Below are 25,618 nucleotides of genomic sequence, written 5' to 3'. Positions count from 1 at the left end.
GAATACAGGGTTTATTCAGGAACTTATCAATGCTAACTTTTTATAGTATGCTATATAATACTTCTAAGTTTCCACCTGGTGATTTTCTTTAACACCCTTCTTGGCATGGATTGATCTATCTGGAGCTGCCATTGGCCTTATTGGATCCTACAGCACTTCAATGACTATCAGGTTAACCATGGACACATCCCTGATGGCAAATTAGTCTCTCTCTTCCTTAATTACTTACAGGAACTTAGCTAAGTGTTCTGGAAGAAGAAAAGTACAGCTCTTTTCTCAATCCAAATCCTGAACCATGTTCTAGGTAAGTCTCACGGCACTCCCTCTCCTTGATTTCTGAACTAGTATACAGGCTCCATGAGGGTAGGTCTTGATAAGTACTGTCTAGTAACTAGACTCTCCAGCAACTAGAGTAGTGTCTAGCACAGACATTGTTGAATGAATGAATATCTTACTAATTTTTATTTCTCTTCTATATTACTTCTTAATGGTGTTTTCCACTGAATCCTCAACATCGAGGATAGGCCTGGTACATAGTAGATCCTCAAAATGTATTTGTTGACTAACTTAGGCAGGAAAGGCACAGTCCCTAAAAGATGTGCTATGACTGTTGATATAATGCATTAATTGCCTTTTCTAAAGTACGTGGAAATACTATTTTACATAGGCTATCAGCTGTTTGAATGTTAACTTCATCTAGTCCCCACAAGATGTATTTTGTCAAGATTGTCTACTTTGGTGGGAAATGGTACTTTAAGAGTAGATCTGCTCTGCTTCATGGTGAGACCACCAACTGTCATGTTTGCCATCATCTGCCAAAATTGCATGTTCTAACAATAAGCTCATTCAACGTGGCTGCTTCAGAAGGGCCAGGAATCCAAAAAGCAGCGAGTAGCCTACAGCACTGCCTTGTGGGTTTGCAGAAGCTTCTGCAACCAGTGAGGTGACACAATGTCCAGACAGCCAATAATCCTAGAAGACATGGGCAGTGTGAAAAGATCTGCTTTTTGAAATGCTTCAGGGAATCAGCAGGGAAAGAGTGTAACCCCAGGCCTCTTTGTATCATGCCCTCAGCAAGCTGCTAACAGAAAGTTAAAACATGTTGAGCAAGGAAACTTAAAAACTTAGTGCTCTTGAGGTTTCCCTGGCTTCTGGGTGATATAAGGATAGAAAAGGGCCCCATTGCGAGCACTCACAAACCAGTAAATTTCTGCCACAAGGTTTGGAGGGCCAGAGTTCCACCCCTCAAGAACCATAGCCAGGAAAAGAGAAAATTCGGACCATACTAGGAAAGCAGCTCAAGACGCAGATGCCCGTTTGAGTTTGAAAAATCCTCCACAGAAGGAACGTGGCCAATCTGGAAACCTGTTTCAAAATAAGCCACAGGGAAAAAGAAAAGAGGGAGGAGAAGAAGGAGACAAGATGGAAATGTAAACACTTGCCAAGGAAACCGAAGCACAAGGGGCAAAACCCACAGTGTAACGCGATGTTTACAGAGCTCCCCTCTTGTAGCTCCAAGGAATGAATAACCCACACAAACCCAAGGAGTATTAGGAGCTTTCCCCAACAGGTTGGAATATAGAACTCTTAAGCTGATTTAATTTCACCCGATAAGTCCCCCAAATATGCTTACTTGAACCAAAAACAAAAGAAGTGTTTGGTAAATCATGACTCGTGAGTACCACTGAATGTTATACAATTGATAACATGAGTATAAATTAGATGAAAATACAAAGTTAAGTGAAAAAAGTAGCAGATGGAATGGCATGTATGTCCTATGATTCCAACTTTATGAAAACAATCTTATCCACGGGTAGATAAGAACATGGAGGAAATAAACAAATAGAAATAACTTCTGTATCAGGCTTGGATTGCCACCGTATCTCTAGGGACAAGAGAAAAAAGGAAACTCTTCTATAAACTTCCAACATGACACTTTTTGTCCCAAGGTCAGAAAAATGGACTTTTACACAGGAAAAAACAAAATTGTAGGCAGTAGCATCCAGAGCACTATAACCAAATAGCCCACCTCCCCAAATGATGTCACCTGTATCTAGAGACAGGAGAAAATCAGCATATGAGCACCTATCACTCAAGAAGGTCAGAAACAGTTTACAGACGAACGGCTATTGGAGAAAGCAGAGTGGTTCATTTTCCTTACTGGTAGCTGGTGTGTCCCCTGTGTCGTCTGTGACCCAAGGACTGGCTTGGTCTTTAGTCGGGTCTGCAGTTGGAAGGTGGGTATGGAAGATGTTGTACCCTCCTGAAGTGGTTCGCTCACTGGATGAACCACTGCTCACGTCATCGTCTGTAGGGTTGCTGGGATTGATGTCTTCAGGGTTGGTTCTGTATTCTCCTTTCTTGGAGTAGCGGGTGCCATCACGGTTAACAATAGCTGAGAGAAAGAGAAGGAACTTTCAGAACTTCAAAGCTGACGTTTTCTTAGTACAGGAAAGACTGAGGATTATCACATAAGAGAACCCATTGCCATCGAGTCGATTCCAACCCATAGTGACCTCATAGGGTTTCCAAGGCTGTAATCTCTACGGAAGCAGACTGCCACATCTTTTCTCCCACAGAGATGCTGTTGGTTTCAAACCGCTGACCTTTCGGTTAGCGGTCGATTGCTTTAACCACTGCACCATCAGGCTCCTTGTCACATAAGAGTAACTTCAATTCTATCTTCTTTTTGCTAAGAAAAATAACACCTAGATACCTATCTCGTGGTGGGATAGAGTAACTGGTGCATTAAGGGAATGTACCCTCCTGGCATTGGTCCAGGAAGGGGAAAAGAGGATGTATTTGAGAGTCCCCAAGTTTGTATCCCAGCTCCGCCATTTACTAGCTGTGCGATTCTAAACAAGATAACTCTCTGGGCTCCTTCCCTCGTTTATAAAATGGGGATAATAATACTTTCTGAATGGGGTTGTTTTAAGCATTATATGATACATTGTGTGTAAAGTGTTCAGCCTAGTATTCAATAAATGATAATTCTCCCACCTGGTTCCCTACCCTCCCTTCTTAAGTACACGTAACATTTGTTGCTATTAATTCCATCTCATTCCAGAAAGGATTTGAAGCAGCAGTTGAAGAGGATATTAGCCCCAACAGGGAAGATATATTTGCAAATCCATGAAGAACTGGGTTTTCCTTCTAAGGGGCAAATTTCATCTGTTTAAGCAAACCCCCGTGCCTCGCTAGGAAATCAGCATGTGTAAATACTGGCAGAGCCTCTGCCATCCTCTGTGAAATTCAACCTTGAAATTGAATGTATATAAAGAAGATCAAAAGCTTTGGTTTGAACAAGCAAATGACTAAGGTGGAGAGGAGGAGGAAAAGCAAGGATGAATTTGTTCATTGCTTCTCCCAGAAAGGATTTGCTGCCTTCAGGTCTTAAGCCACTCACTCTACAAGTGTTCGTTTAGCCGAAATTATTTTCTGCCATATTGCATTGGTGGGACCAAAGATTCCTTTTGTCCACCTATCTAGCTTTCCCAAATGGAATGATTAATAAAACATAAATGCAAATAAATAAAAATTCCAAAGTCTCAATCATCTTGATAATCTTTCAGATGAAGACCAGATAAGGAAATATTATTGACCAAACTCATATGGGTCCGGGCTTTTAATGAGATCTGTGGGGACCAAGGAAATGGGACATTTATTGAGTATCTACTCTGGGTGAAACTTTGTCTTGCTTACTTTGGACATGTTATCAGGAAAGATCAGTCTCTAGAAGAGGATATCATGTATGGTAAAGTGGAGGGTCAGCAAAAATGAGGCTGAAACAACGGGCTGAGCCAAGCATAGGAATGATTGTGAGGATGGCGAAGGACTGGGCAATGCTTTGTTCTGTTATACAGAAGATCTGTTATATATGAGGGGGAGCCAACTCGATGGCAACCAACAACAGGAACAACTCCGGGTCAGGCATGCATTAGACATATTATCTCTCTTAGTTTTCCTAACCATTCTCATATGTTGTCTCACTAAACATATGAGAAAACTGAGGCTCAAAAAGATTAAGACATTCCTCTGAGATCACTCAGGTGGTAAGTAAATAGAATTTCATATCATGCCTGCATGAGATAGCCCATTTCACATGGTAGCCACTGTGGTATGAGGCTTCCCCTTCCTATTGCATGCCACAGACAGGGACAATACCTTCTGTAACAGTGGGGGCCTGAATTTGTGTGGTCCAGGAAGATTCTCCTTTCCTTTCTACTACAAGCACAGATACGTGTAACCGCACCTAACAGGTTTAACTCACTGGCAGAAATCAGACCTCCTCAACATTGTGGCACTTCTCAGAGAAATGGACTCAGAGGCAGTGAGATCAGGATTAGTAGGTGTATGCTTTAAGGTTCTGGTTGGGATTTTCTGCTTTCCAAAGCACCAAGCACATACTACTGTAGATAACCCAGATGACTTTAGGTGAGCATGGTATAAATAATGCGTAAACACATACAAGGAAACTTACACCCTTCATAATTACCTTGCAACACGTCAGTTATATCAAACAGAAAATCTTTGTTTGGGGGCAGAATGCTCCTACCCCTAACACTTGTTAATCCCCTCTCTGTAAGAGAGAGCATGGCTTAGATTCAGACACCTCAGCAACTAGGATTTAAGAAAATTATTTAATGTAAATTTATTTTTAAGGTTACCTCCTATTTATGACAAGTGATGTTGGCTTTCCATTTGCATTTTTTTAAGATAATTTTTTTTTTTTGTCAGTACACATATTGTTTTATGACAATGGTTAACAACCCCACTACATGTCAACACTGTCCTTACTCAACCTTGGGTTCCCTATCACCAGCTTTCCTGACCCCTTTTGCCTTCTAGTCCTTGTCCCGGGACTGCTGTGCCTCATTAGTCCCTTTTTGTTATATGGGGCTGTCCAATCCCTGGCTGAAAGGTGAACCTCGGAACTGACTTCACCACTGAGCTAGAAGGAGTCTGGGGGCTATACTCTCGAGGTAAGATAAATGTATTTAGAGTAGAAAAGAATTGGCCAACTAAAAGAAAATATCAAGTAAATGATAGTGCTGTGCACATGGATACAAAAAAAAAATGGTGAAAATGGTTTTCAAATGACTGAAATTTGAGGAACAATGTATTAGGGTAAACCAGACAGCAGTTTCAATCCATAGCAGAGGAAGAGAAACACATATTGAATCACAACTAACAATCTCTAGCCTTAGAGAAAGACTGCTATTCTATTAAAACATAAAACACAGCAAATGCACCTGGTCCTTTCCCAAGAATGGGAAAACTCAAGGAAGATTAGAAGAGATACTTACTTATGGTAATTGGTCCTTCAAAGGTATTGGGCAGGTCTGTGACTGATGTGCAGTCTTCTTTGTCTGCTGGAGCTATGGGGTAGGAAAAAAAAAGGCGTCAGAATTCTAAAAAATAAAAGCAAAATCTATCCCCACTTCTATTAGTTAATTAGGATGGAGTTTTATTACAACTTGTCCCAAATACGCTTCTTTTTCTGAAATTTGATGATGTGTTAAGAACTTCTATGACCTTTGTGATACATTTCCCATTTTTATTTAGCTTCATAAATTTCTAGAAACTTCCTTGTTTCCCTGCCTGCCTCAACAAATTCACTCTTAACAACTATATATATTATATAGCAGGTACTGTGGAAGGTTGAGGTATAATGGTGAATAAGATAAACATGATCCTTCTCTAATGAACCTTACATTAGAAAGGATTTAAAAAATTTATTATTATAAAATTAATGTGAGAACATTGTAAAAATAGAGAAATACAGATATGTATAAACTATAATGAGAAAATCATTTGTAACCCCAGAAACCATGGAAAAACATGGCAGACACACCCAGTCAAATGTTTATCAAGATGAATGGCATGACAATCTGAGGATTAAAATAAAATAATCAACAAAGAATTTACTTGATAGAAATATTTAAAAACAAATTAATTTTTAGTTTTTTTAATTAATGAATTAACTTATTTATTTAACTAATCTTTTTAAGTGCCTACTCTGTACCAATTTTTTCTCAGTTCTGAGGTTGGCCACCTTTGGTCTAGGCACCCAGAAAATCTCCTGAGACTACATTGCTGCAAATCCTCTGAGCAGCCCTGTTTGAAGGCCTCTGAAAATAGGCCCTGAAAGTTCCACTCTGCATGCCATCCCTTGGGATCCTAAAAGAAAACTTCAGAGTATCTTAATCAACAATTCCATTCATGCCAAAATGTTCCATGCAGTCACTAAACTTTGTGTTATGCTCTAAAAACTCAAAGAGCTTTAAACTGGCTTTGCTGTTATACGAAGGTGGTATCCATTTTTGCGTGGTTACCTTTCACACCGCGCACGTGTGTTTAAGTTTAAAATGGCAATTTAGTTGTTAAGTTGGTTTCTCCCAGAGTTGCTTCTTGTCAAAAAAGAAGAACAAAAGGGATGGATGGATTGGTGGATGTAGGTAGGCAGACTGCTATCACAAGAAAGGCTGTTGTCACAAGTGTTTTAAGCATCCCATCATAAATCGTTGGCTACTCACAACACTGGGCAAAAAACAAATAGAGCAAGACCAGTTTCATTTGCTTCCTGGTCCCTGGGAGTATCTCTTTCCACAGATAAAGGGAATGTCTTGCCTGCGTATTTCTTTGGCCTCATAGTGAAACTAACTGGCAGCTTTACATATTCAACTGGAGACAAGCAGGCTTTAGGAAAAGCCTTTCTTGCAAAGGGTGATCTAAAAGATTTCTCAGAAGGGCAACTCTTCGAAGAACGGTCACCTCTGGTAAGGCCATTCCCCACCATCTAATCCAAAAGAGTCCCTCATCACTTCCCTCACACCCATCACCATCACATATCACCCTGCTGTCATTTCTTCTCCATACTTCACACTCAAGATATCTAAAATTATCCGGTTCGTTTTACTTGATGGCATTAATGGCACATCTCCCAACTCCTACTCTCTACTACACGGCTCCCCGCAACCCGGCATAGTAATATGTAAGCTCCACAAGATGGGTAACCTTATCTGTCCTGTCCAGCACATTTATGTGTGATAGGGATAGAGAAGTACTAAACAAACACTTGCTTTACGAATGAAGAGGAAAGAGAGTACTAATATAATTAATTGGCTAAGACTCCGTTCTTCCAGTAAGCATACCTAAGATGTGAACCTCCAAAGTGTTCTGCAAATATAAGCAGGTTCAAGGAGGTTTTAGATAAAGAATGTCAATACCATAAGAAATAAAGGAAGTTACAGATATGGCAGTTTTTTTATTCATTGGAAAAACCTCCCCCAAATTCAAACATAACTGCGAGTAACAGTAGTGTACTGAGAATCTCCAGGAATTAAGTTTTAATAGAATGGGGCACGATGTCAAAAAAACTAAGACAGTTTTCGAAATGATCAGAGCATTTGTTCAAAAGGACCCCTTCATGCTCCAATTCACCTTCACCTTTTTAAAGAACATCAGATCTGGCAAGCATACTAAGATGGATGGTGACCCAAATGTGCAATTAATACACTCACAGTCCTGTGTCAGATAACAGGGCCTCATTAGACAGGCGTTCATTCCATTTAATGAGCACTGCACTGCTGGGAGAATTAGGGCTGATTAGGTTTTTCTGAATCCAAAGAATTGTTAGAAAGACTCTGAGGTCTGGTGGTCTGCATTCTCAGAAACCTTGGCTCCATCCCACCAAAATAGCCAACAGAAACGTTAATTATTCAGCCTGGCCAATCATTCAGCGCCATATACAAAGGCACCTTCCTCAATGCCTGATGCATTCTAGGTATCCAATAAACATTTGTTGAATAACTAAGGGAATCAATAAAGGAATGAATGTAGAACCCTTCCTAAATTTTACCTTCAAAAAGGTGATGGTTGCACAACATGTTTGTTGTAATTGGTTTATTGGAATGTACATGTGAAAAATGTTGAAAGGGCAAATGTTGTGTTCTTTGTATTTTTACAAAAATACAATTAAAAGGGAGAGAGAGAATGAGGTGTTTCATTGAAAGCAAACTTAAAAGATAAACAGATTCAACTCAGTTCTCTGTGTTGTTTACAGAGAGGTCACTGGGCTCATGCTGGGCCTTAAGGCTGAGAGGTAAAGCAATATAAATCGCGAAGCCTTTTCAAGGATTTGCCTTATTGCCATTTGTAAATCGAATGCCATGTTTCACAAAAATACTGCTGAAATTTTAAGCTTACACAAGCTATGTGCTAAGACTGAGCTGCCATGGTACCTGTGGCTAGTTTATGTAGGGATCACACCACTGGGACCTGACCACCTGTTTGAAGTTATCAGGTTCAAGGTCTGTGCAATGAGATCCTTTTCGTGGAGCAAAAGGTTATGAAGGTCTTTAATTCACTTAGCACCCCTATCATCTGCCTCTAAGTCAAGACATTCAGAATTTATTTATCCTGGGACGTATACTCTTCTCCCCTTGCTTCATGTGTTTTTTGTCTCATTGCTTCAACAAGATCGTAAATGCCTTCGAGACAAGAAATATAGCCCTTGGTTCTTTCCTTACCCAACTGTGTTTACCATGGTACTGAGAACATACAGTTGATCAATGAATACTCTTTTTAAAACTTAAATTAGTTATAAAATAAGCCTATCCACTTTGAGTAACTACATGAGAAATAGAGAAAAAGAAAAATATTACTCCTAACTTCACTACCTTAGTTCATTTTGGTATACAATAAAAAAAAAATTGCCATCGAGTTGATTCCAACTCATGGTGACCCCATGTGTGTCAGAGTAGAACTGTGCCCCATAGGGTTTTCAATGGCTGATTTTTTGCAAGTAGGTCTCCAGGCCCGTCTTCCAAGGCACCTCTGGGTGGAATGGGACACACCCCCAGTAATTCTCAGTTTTCCACTGAGCTAGTTCTTCTGTCTCCAAAAATAGAGGAAAAGTAATAAATACTGTTGACTCTTTGCTCCTTGGATAAGTCCAACCTCTTGGCCAAAGATAAGAAGAGGGAGGAACATCTCAGTAGCAGCCTGCCTAGATGACTTCAATTCCAGGCAATAAAACAGTGTGAGCTTCTACTTTTTGAGTTAAGGTTCTTTCTGGGAAGTGATACTAACCTGTAAAACAGGTGAGACAATGTAAATACTTAACCGTATAATTTATTGCATACACTCATTTGACAAGATTCAATGGGAGAAACAACAAGCAGTGCACAGAGATTCTTAGGGGTCTGCAGTCTCACGCTAGCCCTTTCCCACGTGACTGATCCCTTTATCTAAAGCACAGTCTTCCCAAAATTTTCCCCTGATCTTTTGCACCAAGGTGGAGCTACCTAGACCCGCATTGCTCTGTGTCTATGTCCTCTTTACTTTATTTGCATGTAGTTTATCTCATTACAATGTGTTTAGAATGAGGAACTGGGTCTGAGCCGTATACCACTTGGCCTCAGTTGGATTCTCTCCTCCTTTTGGTCAAACTCCACTTGTGTTCTTTGCTCATCTAACAGGGAGAAGTAAACATTCTACAGTTCCCTCTTCCTTGTTTTGTGTATCTCCTCTGTCATAGATTGAATTATGTCTCCCCCAAAAATGTGTGTATCAACTTGGCTGGGTTATGATTCCCAGTACTGTATGGTCGTGTACCATTCTGTAATCTGATGTGATTTCCTTACGTGTTGTAAACTATCACTCTGATGTAATAAAATGGATTAGTGGCAGTTATACTGATGAGGTATACAAGATTGGATAGTGTCTTAAGCCAATCTCTTCGGAGATATAAAAGAGAAAAGTGAGCAGAGACACATGGGAACCTCATACCACCAAGAAAGCAGTGCCAGGAGCAAAGCACATCCTTTGGACCTGAGGTTCCTATGCTGAGATGCTCCCAGACCAAGGGAAGACTGATGTATCACAAGGACCTTCCTCCAGAGCCTACAGAGAGAGAAAGACTTCCCTTGAAGCTGAGCCCTGAATTTGGACTTGTAGCCTACTAGACTGTGAGAGAATAAACTTCTCTTTGTTAAAGCCATCCACTTGTGGCATTTCTCTTATAGCACACTAGGTGACTAAGACATCCTCCATAAGTTTGGTGACCTGTATATATATTTGTCATAATTTACTGGCTTCACACACTTCAACTAATTAGCCTTGCTAATTTCCCTTTCTCCTAAACTCTAGATTTCCCTCTCTGAATTCCCACTCTGATCCCCATTGCTCACCCAACAATGGGTGAGTGGTGTAGCCTAAAGCCTCTGATGTCATCTCAATTTCTTTGATGTCCCTTTTTTACTTAAAAATCTGTGCAAATTTTATATTCCACTACCATATATAACATCTGTGTTTGTGTTGTACAAATGATGTCTTAAGTCATTTTGCAGCTAATTTAATGTTCCCTCCCATCTGCAAGGAAGATTGACCCTCTAAGAAGGTGTGCCAAGTTTATCTTGTGGCTTCGTCTTCTCCTTCACAATCTCAAACCTTCAGGGGAAATAGAAGGCCCAGTTTGAGAAGTAAGACGCTTGACTGTTGACTTTCAAAAATCTGACATTTATGGTTTTGACGCTTCTTAAAAGATGCTGGAGAGTCATGATATAGAGAGTTCTTTAATTTTGCTGGTGCCTGAATCTGAATTGTAAGCGTGTGCTTCTAGGCTAGTGACTGAAAGCAAGTCCCACAGACAGAAGGGAGCCTGGCCAGCTGCCCACAGTCCACATTTTAACTTGGTTTTCTTATTCTCCAGTTTCTGGGCTCTGTAATAGTTGGATAAGGAACATTCAAGAAGGTTAAGAGCCTACTGTATATTCTCCCAGCCTATATACTAAATACCTCTCAACTGAGCCATTTGGCTTACATCAAATGCTATCATTAGATTCATGTCACTCCCCTATTCAAAACCCTGAAGTGACTTCCTATCACACTGAGAACTGAATCCAAACTCTTTACCATGGTCTACAAGGCCCTATGTGATCTGGCTCCTGCTTACCTCTCTGACCTTATTACTTGGCATTCTCCCCTCCGGTCACCATGCTTCAGCCACTCTGGCCTCCCGGCTGTTCTAGGAACAAGCCAAGATGCTCCCACTTGCCCAGCTTTGCACTGGCTGCCCACTCTGCCCATGGGCTCACTCCTTCACTTCAGTCAGGGCTCTCTTGAAGGCTTTCCTCTACAGTGCTTTCCTTGACCACCTTCTCTAAAACAGCATCCCCAGCACTCTTTAGCTGCTTACTCTACTTTCTTTATTCTGATTTTTTGTGCTAGCCAAACTTTGTTTTGTTTTGCATTTGCCTTTTTTTATTGTAAAAATATTGACAACATTTGCCCTTTCAACATTTTTCACATGTACAATTCAATAAAACCAACGACATCAAAATAACCATCACTAATATTCTTTGCCAGATTTTCCATCTCCATAAACAAAAACTTGATGATACCTAAACAATGACCCCCCCTTCCCCGTCCTTCCCCCCCGGCCAAGTATCATTCACTCTCTGACTTCACACAAGGTATTTATTGTTTGACTCCGCAGCCTTGCACAGAAGCACGATGTAGGAAGGAATCTTGTCTCTGCTGTAGAGATTTTCAGTGAATATTTGTTATACAGCAGAAGCTACTCAAGATCTGAGATAAAACCATTCTCAGTCATGCTGCTAAAGGGTTGCAAAAAGCCACCCCAAAAAACAAAGGCAATCCACTTGGAACCAACCTGAAGCATTGAAGCAATATGTGTCATACTGGGAGGTGTTGGATGTGAGGATGTACACCCCTGTGTTGTTGGCGGCACAGATGGAGACAGGGACGATCCGGGGGATCACCACGTGCCCTTCTATGAACCCGTACCTGCCAAAGAAAAAACAAGAGGTTACCAACCCGCAAAGCTGTCACTGGAATTTCATAATACCCATGAAATGACATTTAAGGCAGTGCAACACTTCACTCAATTCACCCCTAGGGATGTTAGAGGTTTCAATAATTGAGCTATGTGAAATCCAAAAATAACAGCAGAGAGACAGAGGGAAAGAGATCAACAAAGCTGACATAATGACAAGGTGATTTTATTTAGAGACCTGGGAAGAGATTTCTTCTTTTTTCATAGAAAAGATTCATGAAAGAAAAAATCGGCTTCATATAAAACTTGTGGTCAGTGGTATGAAGTAGGTTTGAATGAGTGGAGGGAACCCCCGGGGCACAAGAGAGAGAACGACCACTTTATGATGTGAGAGCCACTCTGGCTCTAGATTGCCTTCACATTTTCTAGAAAGTACATTTTTCGACCAGCTTCCATAAGATAGGAAATAAGTGGCTCTTCACTTCAGTCCACAAATTTCAAACTCGGGGTAGAGGCAAGGTAAGCCTTGGAGTGCTTTCAACTGCCATGTCTTCCACACCCCCACTCTTCTTGTCTGGCCTCCCCTTTTCCTTCTATTTCCTTACTCCATGCTCCATTATCCCAAAGATGAAGCCTTGCTTATATGCCAAGTATACAGCACGTTTAGCCTCATGAGCATCCCAGGCATAATTCTTTTGCCAGTGGAAATACATTGGCTGTCATAATGGGAGTAATAGCAGTTAAGTAAGCAGATAGTAGAGTCCCTGAGTGGTGCAAACCGTTAATGCTCAGCTGCTTACCAAAATGTTGGAGGTTCGAGTCCACTCAGAGGTGCTTTAAAAGAAACACCTGGTGATCTACTTCCAAAAAATCAACCATTGAAAATCCTATGGAACAGTTCTATTCTGACACACTTGGGGTCACCATGGTTGGAATCAACTTGACGGCAACTGGTATAAGCAGGTAGCAAAGCCTCCTTAAATCAGAGATTTTCCAGAAGCAGCACAGCCAGAGAAACACTAAAACCCCTCTACCCCACCAAGGAGTTTCTGGGAGCATGCTACAGCTGGAGGCCCTTTTCAGACACAACGTCCAACATCTCAGCCTCTTTGCATCAACATACTCACTAAATACTTATTCCACAATTTCTTCTGAATATAAAATGTCTCAAAATATGAGACGGGGGATGAGAAAATACCCTTTGTAAGGGAAGAGGTGGTGGCAGGTGGAGGACAGAGAAGGAGAAGCTAGATCCAGCAAGTTTTTGAAAATGTAATGCTGGCTAAAATGCACAGCATAGATCCTTTTAATCCTTCCTGCCAGGGGCAAGAATGCAGTGCCTACAAGACCCATGGGAATACCTAAGTTTGAAGTCTCTAAGCACATGGAACTCATTATGTCTATGTTGCAGCTGTAGCTCACATGGCTAATTCCTCATTGGAATGGACAGACTGGTTTCCCGGAAATTTCCTCAGCTTGGTGACGGGGAAGGGGATGCAATTAAACGTTAATAAGTTTCCATATATCTGAGAATTGCTACTAATCAGGGTGGGGCAGACAAAAAAGAATAGCTGCTAAGGTTTTATCCTAGCCTGGGAGACTCTGCCATCTGTCCTCTGGCAGACATCTGATTCATAGCTACTGGAGTGAAATTATGGAAATGAGTTTTGCAACACTTAATACTAGCTACAGATGGAGCAATAGATTTCTTTGGCACAGTGTATATATATGTATGTGTGTGTATATATATATATATATATATATATATATATACACACACACATTTGGGTAATAATAATCCTTGGTGAGTCTATGCACCCCTCCTCACACTTGATCATGTTGACAAGTATGGATAACACTGTCGTTCTAGAGTCTAATACATTTCCTTTGTAAGTTTTATTGAATTTTTACCACATCACATCAACTGCAGGTTTTATGTGCCACACTATAAATGAGTTGGAGATACTAAAATTTATATGTGAGTATATGGCACGAGTAATTTCCTGTTCACAGGGAGGAAAGAACACTCAGCAAATACTTCCATTTCACTTTTGCTCTCCGTTCTTCAGGATGGCTTGATCATTAAAATCTGTGTTCTGGGATCAGAAGAAGCAGGATCTTCCTGACTCCTCCACTTATAAGTGACATGGCCCAGGGTAAGCTGCAGAATGGCTCTAAGCCTCAGTTTCTTCATCCATAAAATGGGGTAATAATACCCACGTTAAGAATCCCTGGTGGTGCAGTGGTTAAAGTGTTCAGCTGCTAACCAAAACATCAGCAGTTCGAACACCCCAGCCGCTCCTTGGATGAAAGATGTGGCAGTCTGCTTCTGCAAAGATTTACAGCCTTGGAAACCCTATGAGACAGTTCTGCTCTGTGCTATAGGGTCGTTATGAATCAGAATCAACTTGACGGCAGTGGGTTTGGTTTTGGTTTGGGTTTAATATTCACCTTCAGCACAGTTTGAGGGTTACGTGAGAGATGATATCAGTGGGCAGCAGGGCTCCTAGGACTTCAGTGCTCAATGTTTGGCCAGTGGCAATTGTAAGAACCTGCCCGTGGTTCTTAGCACATGAAAACATTTCTGTATTTTGCAAGTAGGTCTTGTCTATAGTTTACAATCAAAACTTTAGCTTACTAAATCTACTTTCTTAGGCTAGTGGCATACTCAGGGCCATACTTAAATAATTAGCCTTGGGAATAGAAGAAATGGATGTGCTAATTGACCTTCCTTCATCACAGCCTACAGCCCAGGTTCAGTAGCTACCAGACCTCTCTCTCTTTCCCTGCTCTGGTATATTCCCATAGACTGAGCTCTGAACACATATAAAAACCTATTGCTGTCCAGTTGATTCAGACTCATGGCAACCCCCACGTGCTACAGAGCCGAACTGTGCCATAGGGTTTTCTTGGTTGTAGTCTTTACGGAAGCAGATCTCCAGGTCTTTCTTACGCAGTGCCACTTGGTGGGTTCGAACCTCCAACCCTTAGGTTGGTAGTCAAGTGCAAACTGTTTGCATCACCCAGGGACCTTCCGAACACATATGTTGTTGTTGTTGTCGTGTGCCATTGAGTCTATTCCAACTCATGTCACCCTATAGGACAGGGTAGAACTGTCCCATAGACTTCCCCAATCTTTATGGGAGCACATGACCAGGTCTTTTCTCCCATGGAGCGACTGGTGGGTTCGAATCACCACCCTTTCAATGAGCAACAGAGCACTTAACCATTGTGCCACCAGCGCTCCTCTGAGCACATATAAACCAAACCAAACCCGTTGCTGTCGATTCAATTCTGACTCATAGCTATTGTACAGGACAGAGTAGAACCGCCCCATAGGGTTTCCTAGGCTGTAATCTTTAAGGAAGCAGACTGCTACATGTTTCTCCCAAGGAGCAGCTGGTGGGTTCAACAGCTGACCTTTTGGTTAGCAGCCGAGGGCTTGAACACTGCACGATCAGGGCTCCTCTGAACACGTATAGATGCCCATAATCATCTACTTTCTTTATTTCAGAGCAGTGCTGCCCAACAGAACTTTCTGCGATAATGGAAATGGTCTATAATTTGCATTGTCCAATATAGTAGCCACTAGAAGCTTGTGGCTAATTGAACACTTGGAATGCAGTTCATGCCACTGAATAATTGAAGTTTAATTATATTTAATTTTAATTAATTTGAATGTAAATAACCACATGTGTCCAGTGGCTACTGTATTAGACAGTGCAATTTTAGAGATTCTCCTTTTCCCTTCAGCAAAAGAATCTCAACCCCCCACATAATGTGATTGTATTACTCTGCAGCCAAGGACGGGTGGTAGATGTGTTTAACTTACATTTAATGGTTTCCATAAAGAGTTCTGCAGCATGACTTTTAAAAAACCATCTGTGCGTGAGAATGTGCGTGCATTATAGAGAAAAGGGAACCACGTTTCCTAATTACATTGCAAAAGCAGAAGAGGCACCTGCAGGCCGCAGTTGTTGAAATTACTCAGATCTCTTATAAACCAGTTGCTGTGGAGTCGACTCCTGGCCACCCCAGTGTGTCAGAGTAGAACTGTGCTCGATTTGGCTGATTATTTGAAAGTCAATCACTAGACCTTTCTTCTGAGGCACCTCTGGCTAGACTAGAACCACCAACCTGCAGTTAGCAGCCAAGTGGTTAACCATTTGCACCACCCAGGGACTCCTAAACTCTTGTAGTGAAAACAAAACAAACCAAAACCCTTCACCGAGGTCATTGCCACTGCTCACTGTGCGCCACGGGCCACAAAACCATCGGCAATTCATAAATAAAGCCACTGCCTGTTGTAATTATCCTGGAGCAAAATGGCTTGAGTCCCTCTCTGTGGAGAGTTCTGATATCTGGTAGAAGGCCTCGAAGGGTCCTCCAACCCTTTCCAATCACTTTTTATAAAATGTATTAATAACTTTCAAGCCTTTTACTTTCTCTCTCCAACCAGAACAACACAGAGCAAAAAAAGAGAGAGAGAGAGAGTTGTTTGAAAAATCTGCTCTGAGCCAAGTCTGTGGGGCCAAGACTACCAGCCACATATTTATTTTAAACCCTGTTATTTGGTGTACATTTTCTTGTGGTTCCGACAATGATATTGCACACATCTTCAAAGCCAGAGGAGCGCTGTGGAAGCAGTTTAGGCAAGAGGATTCCAACAGACGACCCTTAATGCCTCCTCTGGGCTCCCCAACTATGATTCACAAATGTGTCTTTAGCCAGCTTTAAATTTCAGTTGTCATACAGGTTCCAGATCAACTTGGCCAAATTAATAGGTGGGGCTGACTCCAAGCAACAATTCATTCACTATCAGGGAGGAGCCTCCTGAGGTGTAAGCCCTGCCCCTGGCCTCGGGCAGGTGGGTTTACCCAGTGGGCAGGTGCTGGCCTCTTACCTGCAGGTCTCAAACCCAACGCTCAGGGCTTTCTCCATCTGCGCCAGGGTAGGCAGTGTGCTATTGAAAGCCTTGCAGAGGTCAGCTGCCTCGGTCCGCGAGATGCTGTAGCGGCCATTTTTCTCCACATGGAATACACCAGCATATCGGCAGGTTATGTTCAAATCTATGGGATGAGAGAGAAAGGTTAGATTCTTCTGCATAAATAATTTGGAAAGGCTGGGAAGTTGGTTTTAGAGTAGACTTATTAAAAAGCCAAATAAACTTCTCCACTGGCCTGTCTTCAAAATTCGCTCCAGCATTCCAAAGCACCACTACATTAAGCTCAAATCTGAGATGAGATATGATAAAGTAGCATCACTCTTAAATTCTCTCCATCTTGTTCCACAAAGTTTTAAAAACATATGATTCATTTCTGACTATTAATGCAACCCAAACTCCTAGAAAACTCACAAAACGTGGGGAAGTGATAAAGGTCCCTGGGTGGTACAAATGGTTTGTACTTGACTACTAACCAAATGGTTGGTGGTTCAAACCCATCCAGCAGCTCCATGGAAGAAAGGCTTAGTGATCTGCTTCTGTAAAGATTATAGCCAAGAAAACTCTATGGAGCTGAGTTCTGCTTTGTAACACATGGGGTCACCATGAGTCAAAATCAACTCACAGTGTAGCGTCTGGGGTCTTAAAAAACTTGTGAGCGGCCATCTAAGATACTCCACTGGTCCTGCCCCATCTGGAGCAAGGGAGAATGAAGAAAACCAAAGACACAGGAGAAAGATTCGTCCAAAGGACTAATGGACCACAACTACCACAGCTGCCACCAGACTGAGTCCAATACAACTAGATGGTGCCCAGCTACCACCACCGACTGCTCTGACAGGGATCACAATACAGGGTCCCAGGCAGAGCAGGAGAAAAATGTAGAAAAGAGAGTATGGTACCGGACACCCTTTTAACTCAGTACTGAAGTCACTCCTGAGGTTCAGCCTTCAGCCAAAGATTAGATAGGCCCATAAAACAAGCAATAATATAAGTAGTTCAACCACGTATTCAAGACTAAATGGGCACACCAGCCCAGGGTAAGGAAGGATGAGAAGGCAGGAGGGTACGGGAAAGCTGGATGAATGCATATGGAGAACTCAAGTTGAAAAGGGGAGAGTGTTGATGTGTCACAGGGTTGGCAACCAATGTCACAAAAAAATGTATATTAATTGTTTAATGAGAAACTAATTTGTTCTGTAAACCTTCATCAAAAGCACTTATACACACACAAAAAAGATTTAAAAAAATCAACTCATAGTATTTGGTTTGGTTTTTTGGTTTAACGAAGGAAAAGTAAGTCCACCACTCAGAAAACAATAGCAAACAAATGTTTGCTGTATCTTATTCTAGTTTATTTTCTGGAGACAAACGTCGTTAGCTGCCATCAAGTTGGTCCTGACTCACAATTTCCCATGCAAACAGAATGAAACATTGCTTGGTCCTGTGCCATCCCCATGACAGGTTGTGGATCGAACCATTATGATCCACCGGGTTTTCATTGGCTCATTTTTGGATGTAGATCACCAGGCCTCTCTTCCTAGGTTGTCTTACTTTACTGAAACCTGTTCAACATCATAGCAACATGCAAACTACCACTGACAGCTGGGTGGTGGCTGCATGCGAGGAGCACTGGCTGAAATCAAACCCAGGTCTTTTGCATGGAAGACAAGTATTCTACCTCCGAACCACCAATACCTCAATGGATATATATACAGTATATATCCAGGGATCTGTCCACCCACATGGAAAGAGGTTGCTAGTGTCTTGTCATGAAGATTAGAAAAAGGATCAAGCCCTCCAAGAGTTTCTCGACCCTATAGGACAGAGTAGAACTGCCCTATAGGGTTTCCAAGGATTGCCTGGTGGATTCAAACTGCCGACCTTTTGGTTAGCAGCTGAACTCTTAACCACTACACCATCAGGGTTTCCATATATGTGTATATATATATATATAATAGTTGAAATAGCACTGAATACACAGTTTCAGATCTGAGAATACTTCTTGCACTGAATATTGTATTACGTGCAGTTTCTCAAAATCAGGTGGTGTGGCCCCATTGCTTATAACCTCCAGTGGCTTCTGGTTCCACCCAGTATAAATTTCCTTATCATGGCCAGTGAGACCTACATGACCTGGCTCCTGTCTTCCTCTCTAACCTCCAAGTAGCTTGCTCTGCTCCAGGCACAAAACTTTCCTTCAGTCCCTTCAGACACTCTGAGTTCTTTCCAGTCTTACCCAAAACCCATTGCCATTGAGTCGATTCTGACTCATAACAACCCTATAAGACAGAGTAGAACTGCCCCATAGGGTTTCCAGCTCTGAATTCTTTAGGGAAATAGATTACCTCATCTTTCTCCCATGGATCGACTGGTGGGTTCGAACTGCTGACCATTTAGTTAGCAGCCAAGCACTTAATTGCTGCATCAGGAGGGAATTTATATCTGTCTTCCCCTTCTGTCTGGAATGTTCCATCCTCAGATCTTCACAGAGGTGGTTCATTTTGCCATTCAGAATTTCACCTCCACATCCCCTCACCTTAGAGTCCTTCCCTGAGCACCCTGATCCAACTCCCAGCCTGCCCCTCACCTCACCCTGCTTGTGTGTCTTCATAGCAACTTGTTTATTTATTTGCACATTTGGTTATTATCTGTCTCCTCTTTCTGTGATGTAAGCTCCAAGAAAGGAAAGCCTTTTGATTCTTCTATGGCTCTGTCTCTAACACAACAGTGCCTGGCATTAAGCAGATCCTCAACAAATATTGATTGAGTAAATGAGTGGCTTATGGAAATTTCCTCCAAAAGATACTTTCAACATACTGACATATCCAAGACCTGTTGTTTGCTACCAAGAGTGAATGTCACTGATAATGGAAGGCTAACTGCTATGAACTGGTTACGGAATCATTCAAGACAAGGACTTTTATGAGTTTTGTACACAAAGTTTTGCAGATGTAAATCTGAAATCGCAACAGGGAGCCCAAAATTACCCGGTTATGCCTGATCCTGTGTAACAATCTCAAAAGACTTCAAGGACCTTAATTGCAAGTTGTTCTTCTTCTGAGGCTATATTATGCCTGGTTTACACTTGAGGAGACCCTGGCACAGGAAGTTTAAGTCATGGAAACTGTCCTGGTGAAGCATGACTCCTCCTGAGCACTTCCCCGAGCCTCAAACAGAGTCCTTCTCTAAGGAAGCACACCACCGACATGGACTCTGGGTCTACCCTGCAGCCCCAGGTGCCTGGCTGGGCCCACTGTGTGTTGTTTAAGAGCCAGGTCTGGATTCAGACAGAACTATCTTGAACCCAGACACCGTCTCTCACTTGGGCAGGTCTGGAGTAAAGTAAGTCAGCGACAGAAGGACAAATATTATATGATCCCATTTATATGAAATATCATGATTAAGAGCTACAGCTGCTAACCAGAAGGTCGGCAGTTTGAATCCACCAGGTGCTACTTGGAAACTCTATGGGGCAGTTCTACTCTGTCCTATAGGGTTGCTATGAGTCGGAATCAACTCGACAGCAAGAGGTTTGGGTTTTCTTTTGGTTTTATAGAAACCAAAGTTCGTTAGTGGTTGCCAGGGGAAGATGGGAGGGGAAAACAGGAGGGTATTGCTTAAGGGGTACAGGGTTTCTGTTAAAGGTGATGGAAAAAAATCTAATGGTGTCCTTTCAAGTGGCTCATACAACACTTGGCTGATGAGGCAACAGGAGCACAAAAGTGGGAAATGCACAAGGCTCTTTTGAAATGCTATTTGTTTTTACTGAGATTTTCAGCCTTGGCCTCTGTTGGCCCATCTTAGCAAAGGGAAACTGTCAGTCTGGGTGACAGCCCTTGTAGTGACTTTACCTGTCCAGCATACAAAAGAAAAACAGAGCCTCTAAACCAGCCCCTTGGAAGGTGGGGCTGATGGGGGAATTCAGCCAGATGCCAGGACAGACAAACTGCCTGACAGGACAATGCACCAATCAGTCCTGATAATTCATGAAGGCTGGCCCAGGTAGCTGCTGTCTGAGGCACAGACAGTGGTTTGCAGCCAACTGGCAGATTCTCCCTTATTCACTTAATCCTAGCTTGCCACCTGGCCAACAGAATATGCAAATGCAAAGGGAACTCAGTCATGCTGAGACTTTTGAATAAAACCCCTTGAGTTTCATGTGTAGCAGCCGACGGAACTTTAGAGATGATACACGTACGCGTTGTGTGAGCGTGTATGTGTGTGTATGCCAGTGAGTGTGTAGGTGTGTCAGCCAAGACAGGATGAGACAGGAAACCGAACCTTAAGCCTGCCTATACTGCAAGGCTTAAATAGGGTCGACACATAGTAGGGACTCCGCAAAGGGCTGCCAAGTGAATGAAGAAACTCTATTCAAACTTAAAATTCTAATTTACATCTATCTTAACCTCATGAAAAAGGTCAAACTCACAACTCTGATGGTGTTTAGATATTTAGGAATGCAAAGACGGCTTCAAATACTTCAAGTCAACTGTCCCATAAACACAATTTCTCTCCTCTGGACCCCTTTTGCTTTAAAACGGACCAAGCCTTCAGGTCTGTGTATCATTTAAGTCCTGATAATTCATGATGCTGTTCCAACAGGTTTCCTTAACACTTCTACAAACCCAAATTATCACCTCCAAAGATATTAATAATACCAACAACAATAATGGTAGCTAATACTTATTGTGCACTTTACATATATCTCCCTATGAAGTACCCATGGAAAAAAAAAAAAAAAGCAAAAAACCGTTGCCTTCGAGTTGATTCTGACTCATAGCGACCCTATAGGGCAGAGTAGAACTTCCCCATAGGGTTTCCAAGGAGCAGCTGTTGAATTTGAACCGCTGACCTCTTGGTTAGCGGCCGTAGCACCACTGTACTACCAGGGCTCCACCCTTTGGGGTAGGTAATACTATTATCCCCATTTTCCAGATACAGAAACTGAGGCACAAAGAGGAGAAGAAACATGCCAAGGTTGACAGACCTAGTAGTGGTGAAGCTGGGATTCAAACCCAGCCAGTCTGGGTGCCAAGAGTTCACAGGCTTAATTAACTACTAGGCTACAATTCCTAACTCTAATTGAAGTAACTGTTTAGGACCTCTTTACCTCTTGAGTGCATGGCTGAGGATACTCCCAAAGTTTAAGTAAAGTTAAAGTAAGATTGAGGTGTGAGTAGGCATGGACCACAAAAAAAATCAATGGACAGAGCACCAGTGTCAGCAGTGACGGTACTGGCCAGACTGTAAACCCTGGCAGGGAGGTGGGACTGCCAAGATGTATGCACGTCCCTCCTAAGAAACGAAACTTCTGGATTCAGGACCTACCGTGACTCAGAGGCCATATTAAACAGCCAATTGCATCCCTCAAACAAGCCTTTCCAACTGGCTATAAATCAGGAATGTTTTCCGTTGAGCCCTCAGGTCTCCCATAAATCTGTATCACGTGATAGGTAGAACAGACCAAGTCCTTCCCTCAGAGAGGTCCGATGGGCAGAGATTCAATGTTAACTGTTCAAGGCCACTTTCAGATGTTTAGGGAGGAGCCACTGGCGTAGTTAGAATGCTCATTAACGTAAGGGTGAGGTCAGGGCAGAGGCGACATGGGGTCAAGTGCCCAGGGATCCGTCCACCCACATGGGAGGAGGCCGGCTCGTGTCCTATCATGAAGACTAGAAAAAGTAGAGGCGCTAGCCCACCAAGAGAATTTCTTTATCTTATAAACCTGCTCTCTGGTACCGAACTCACACAAAGGTGGTAGTTCAGCCTAGTTTGGAGCCACACAAAGCTGACATGCCACTCACTCCAGGTTACACAGCGCGTTAGTGTAATCTCTCTGACTTTCAGCTTCCTCCCTGATGGGATAACAATACCAGTTTTGTGTGGCTATTAAATGAAATTAAAAAAACTTTGCCATCGAGTCAATTCTGACTCATAGCGACCCTATAGGATGGAGTAGAACTGCCCCATAGCGTTTCCAAGGCTGTAGTCTTTATGGAAGCAGACTGCCACATCTTTCTTCGTGAAATGGCTGGTGGGTTCAAACTGTCCACCTTTCAGTTAGCAGCTGAGTGCTTAACCACTGTGCCACCAGGGCTCCCTAATGCCATTCATTTTACCTATATTTTTCCTTAAGCCTCAGATCAAGGAAAATAGAACTCTCTGAACAAACTTCCCCAGCCCGTGTTAAAGTTTTGACTCGACCGTAGGACCTGAGAGTCGTAATTTTTTGGTTTGCCTATCATTTCCCAGGTGGTAGAAAATCACAACATCTACTGGGAGCAGAGTACTGTGTGATTTTCACCCAGCTTCCCATTATCTACGTCTTCCCAAATCCTCCTGAGAGGTGAGTGGGGCTGCTCCACCCACTGGCTACTGATGGAGCTGGGTGACTACAGGTTTTCAACCTCGAATCCAGCAGTGATCTTCAAGGGGCCTGTGTACCTGTGAAGTTGTATGCAAGGCTGTGTGTGTATCTGTATGTGCGTGTGTGTACCTGTGTATTGGTGTGTGTTTGTGTGTGTGTGTACGTGTATGTGTAGGCATTTTGGTGGAGACAGTCCCTGGGTTTCATCAGTTTTTCAAAGAAGAAATTAATCACAACAGTTTATTATCTCCAAGGTCTCTTCAATAATCAGAAATTCGAGGATTCTGGAACGTTCCCACTTCCCTGTGGATTTCATAACAGCAGGGATTGTTTCTCTACTCAGTGTTGTATCCTTAGCAATTAGTACAGTGTCGGACACACAACAGGCACATAGTAGTCATGTGTTGAATGAAGGAATGAATGGACGAATATTTTCTTTCTGGCCTCCCCACAGAACAAGCAGACTTGTGGGGTACAAACAGAGCTCCTGTCAGGCCCACTCCCCACATCGTGTCTAAAGACTCATCGGCTGGGCTTTGTTGTAAATTCCGTATTGGACACTTAAAATGTCTAACCTAAAGCTTTGCTTCTCTGAACACCTGCTGCTTGCCCTGAAAGCAAATGTTTCAGAGACCAACTTTGAGATTTTTAACTGGCTTTCTCTGTCTGAACTTTTGAGCTATCCTGTCTCTGGGCCATTTTTCAGGCCAGATCTGCTGAGGGAGGACAAGCATAGTGCTTTCCTGTAGAAACCACCAGAAGATGATCGTCAGATGCATTGGGCCAACAGAGAGGACACTCTCAGTTCTCCAAACCAGACTTCTCCAGATGATCCAAGACTAATCCATTTATTTTCTAACCTGAGCCACCCAGATGTGCCTGGTCCTTATTTGTCATCTCCTCAGGAGAGATGAGGCCAAATTAGTTTTTCTACTAATTTGGTCCCAGAGTAGGCTTTGTGTCTGGGGAAGTTGCTTTTTCTTGAAGATGGGAATAAGGCTAGTTCCTGCAACTCAATTACTTATCTAATTCCCATGACTCATTCATCACGGGCTATGATAACAACAGCAAAACTTACTGACTGCCTACAAGATTTTCAGTGTTTCACACTTAATAATTCATTTTCTTCTCACAATAACCCTATCTGGTAGGCACTTTTATTATCCCCATGTCATACATGAGGTAACTGATTCATTGAGAAGATGTAAGTGCCTTGAGCTCGTAACTGGTAGACCTGAGTTTCAGACTGGGCAGTCTGTCTGATCACTTTGCTATGTTAAATTGCACCTTATGCATAGGTCACACACTAAATCTACAGGAAACCCACTTACACTCCATGTGATTTTTAAAGTGTGGACAGGAGAGCATTAGAAGAGATCTCTGGAGAGAGGGATTCGAGCTTATTGAATATTACTTCAATATCAGAGCTCCCTCGATTCTGGGTTCTAATGCTTAAAAGGTCAGGGCCTTTTGCCCAAGGGCTTGGTAAGGACTCAGTGGAAAAGCCTCTCTAATGGAGTTTCCACCCTCTCCCAGAGAGAAGATCCCAAAGGCTCAGTGCTCACAGACTTCCCCAACAGTTAGCTGGCTACCTGTCTCTGATTCCACCCATTGTACTTCCCATGATCCCCTTGGGAACACAGAGAGTCCAACCCTAGCTACAGCCCTCAGGCCTCCTAGCCCTTTACAGCCTGAGTACGCTGGTCATGGTTAGATAAGGCTAATGAGGAGAGGATCCTGGGGCTCAGGCTTGGTCCAGGGCCAAGACACCAGATCACGGGTTTTCTTGTGACATTTTGAGATGTCTGCTGCCCAACTCGAAGATCTAGACAGACCATGCTTAGATGGCAGGTCAGTGTAACTAGGACATGGCACTCCAGGCTGACTGTATCAGACTTGATCCAGTTCCTGGGAGTTGGTCACACATAAACCTCTTGCGCAGTGGCAGCAAAAGCATTAGTGAATTCTCCAAATTTTTTATTTTTATAGTGTTTATCATTAAAAAGTCAGAATTCTATTTCCATCATCTAATTTGCTGGGATCAAGTCCTCGAACAAAGATTACACAACTGGCAACCCTAGCTGAGCTGATTTTGAGCAGAAGTAAGGAGAGAAAAGACCAATGTTTGAAGAAAATTAAAAAAAAAAAAAAAAAAGAAGCATGACTGCTAATAAGATCATCCACATTTAAAGCTAGGAGAGACAATAGAGCGCTTCTAACCTAATTCTCTTGTGACGCAAGAGAAAACGAAATCCAGAGTAACTGAGCATGGTGCCCCAGGCAGTTATGAGAAAAGCAGAATCTCAGGGGTCCAGAATTACCAGATTCTGACTCCTAGTCTAGTGCTCTTGCTACTGAACTGTCTTTTATAAGAGGTCTGAACAAGCTGTTCCCAATAAAGCTACAATCCACTGTCTTAACAGGACATGAAGAAGTCATTCTGTTCTTCATTTGTTTGATGTCTTCAAAGCCCAGAAGTTTCCATCTGGGAGTCTTCCTAGCTGTT

General features: G+C 42.4%; 1 protein-coding gene across 20 annotated transcripts in view; it reads right to left on the bottom strand.

Moving 5' to 3' along the window:
• The window catches only part of CD44 (CD44 molecule (IN blood group)), a 96,481-nt gene that overhangs the window by 38,514 nt on the left and 32,349 nt on the right, over positions 1-25,618 (bottom strand). For all 20 annotated transcript variants that reach the window (XM_023738293.1, XM_023738295.1, XM_023738303.1 and 17 more), the window contains exons 2-5: positions 16,704-16,869; positions 11,678-11,811; positions 5,307-5,378; positions 2,162-2,395 (exon numbers count right to left, since the gene is read on the bottom strand). In XM_023738293.1, the coding sequence (XP_023594061.1) occupies positions 2,162-2,395; positions 5,307-5,378; positions 11,678-11,811; positions 16,704-16,869 (606 nt within the window). The remainder of the gene's footprint in view (positions 1-2,161; positions 2,396-5,306; positions 5,379-11,677; positions 11,812-16,703; positions 16,870-25,618) is intronic.

The sequence above is a fragment of the Trichechus manatus genome, unplaced genomic scaffold (genome assembly GCF_000243295.1).
Source record: "Trichechus manatus latirostris isolate Lorelei unplaced genomic scaffold, TriManLat1.0 scaffold00006, whole genome shotgun sequence".
NCBI lineage: Eukaryota > Metazoa > Chordata > Mammalia > Sirenia > Trichechidae > Trichechus > Trichechus manatus.
This window is presented reverse-complemented; position numbering and strand designations above follow the sequence as displayed.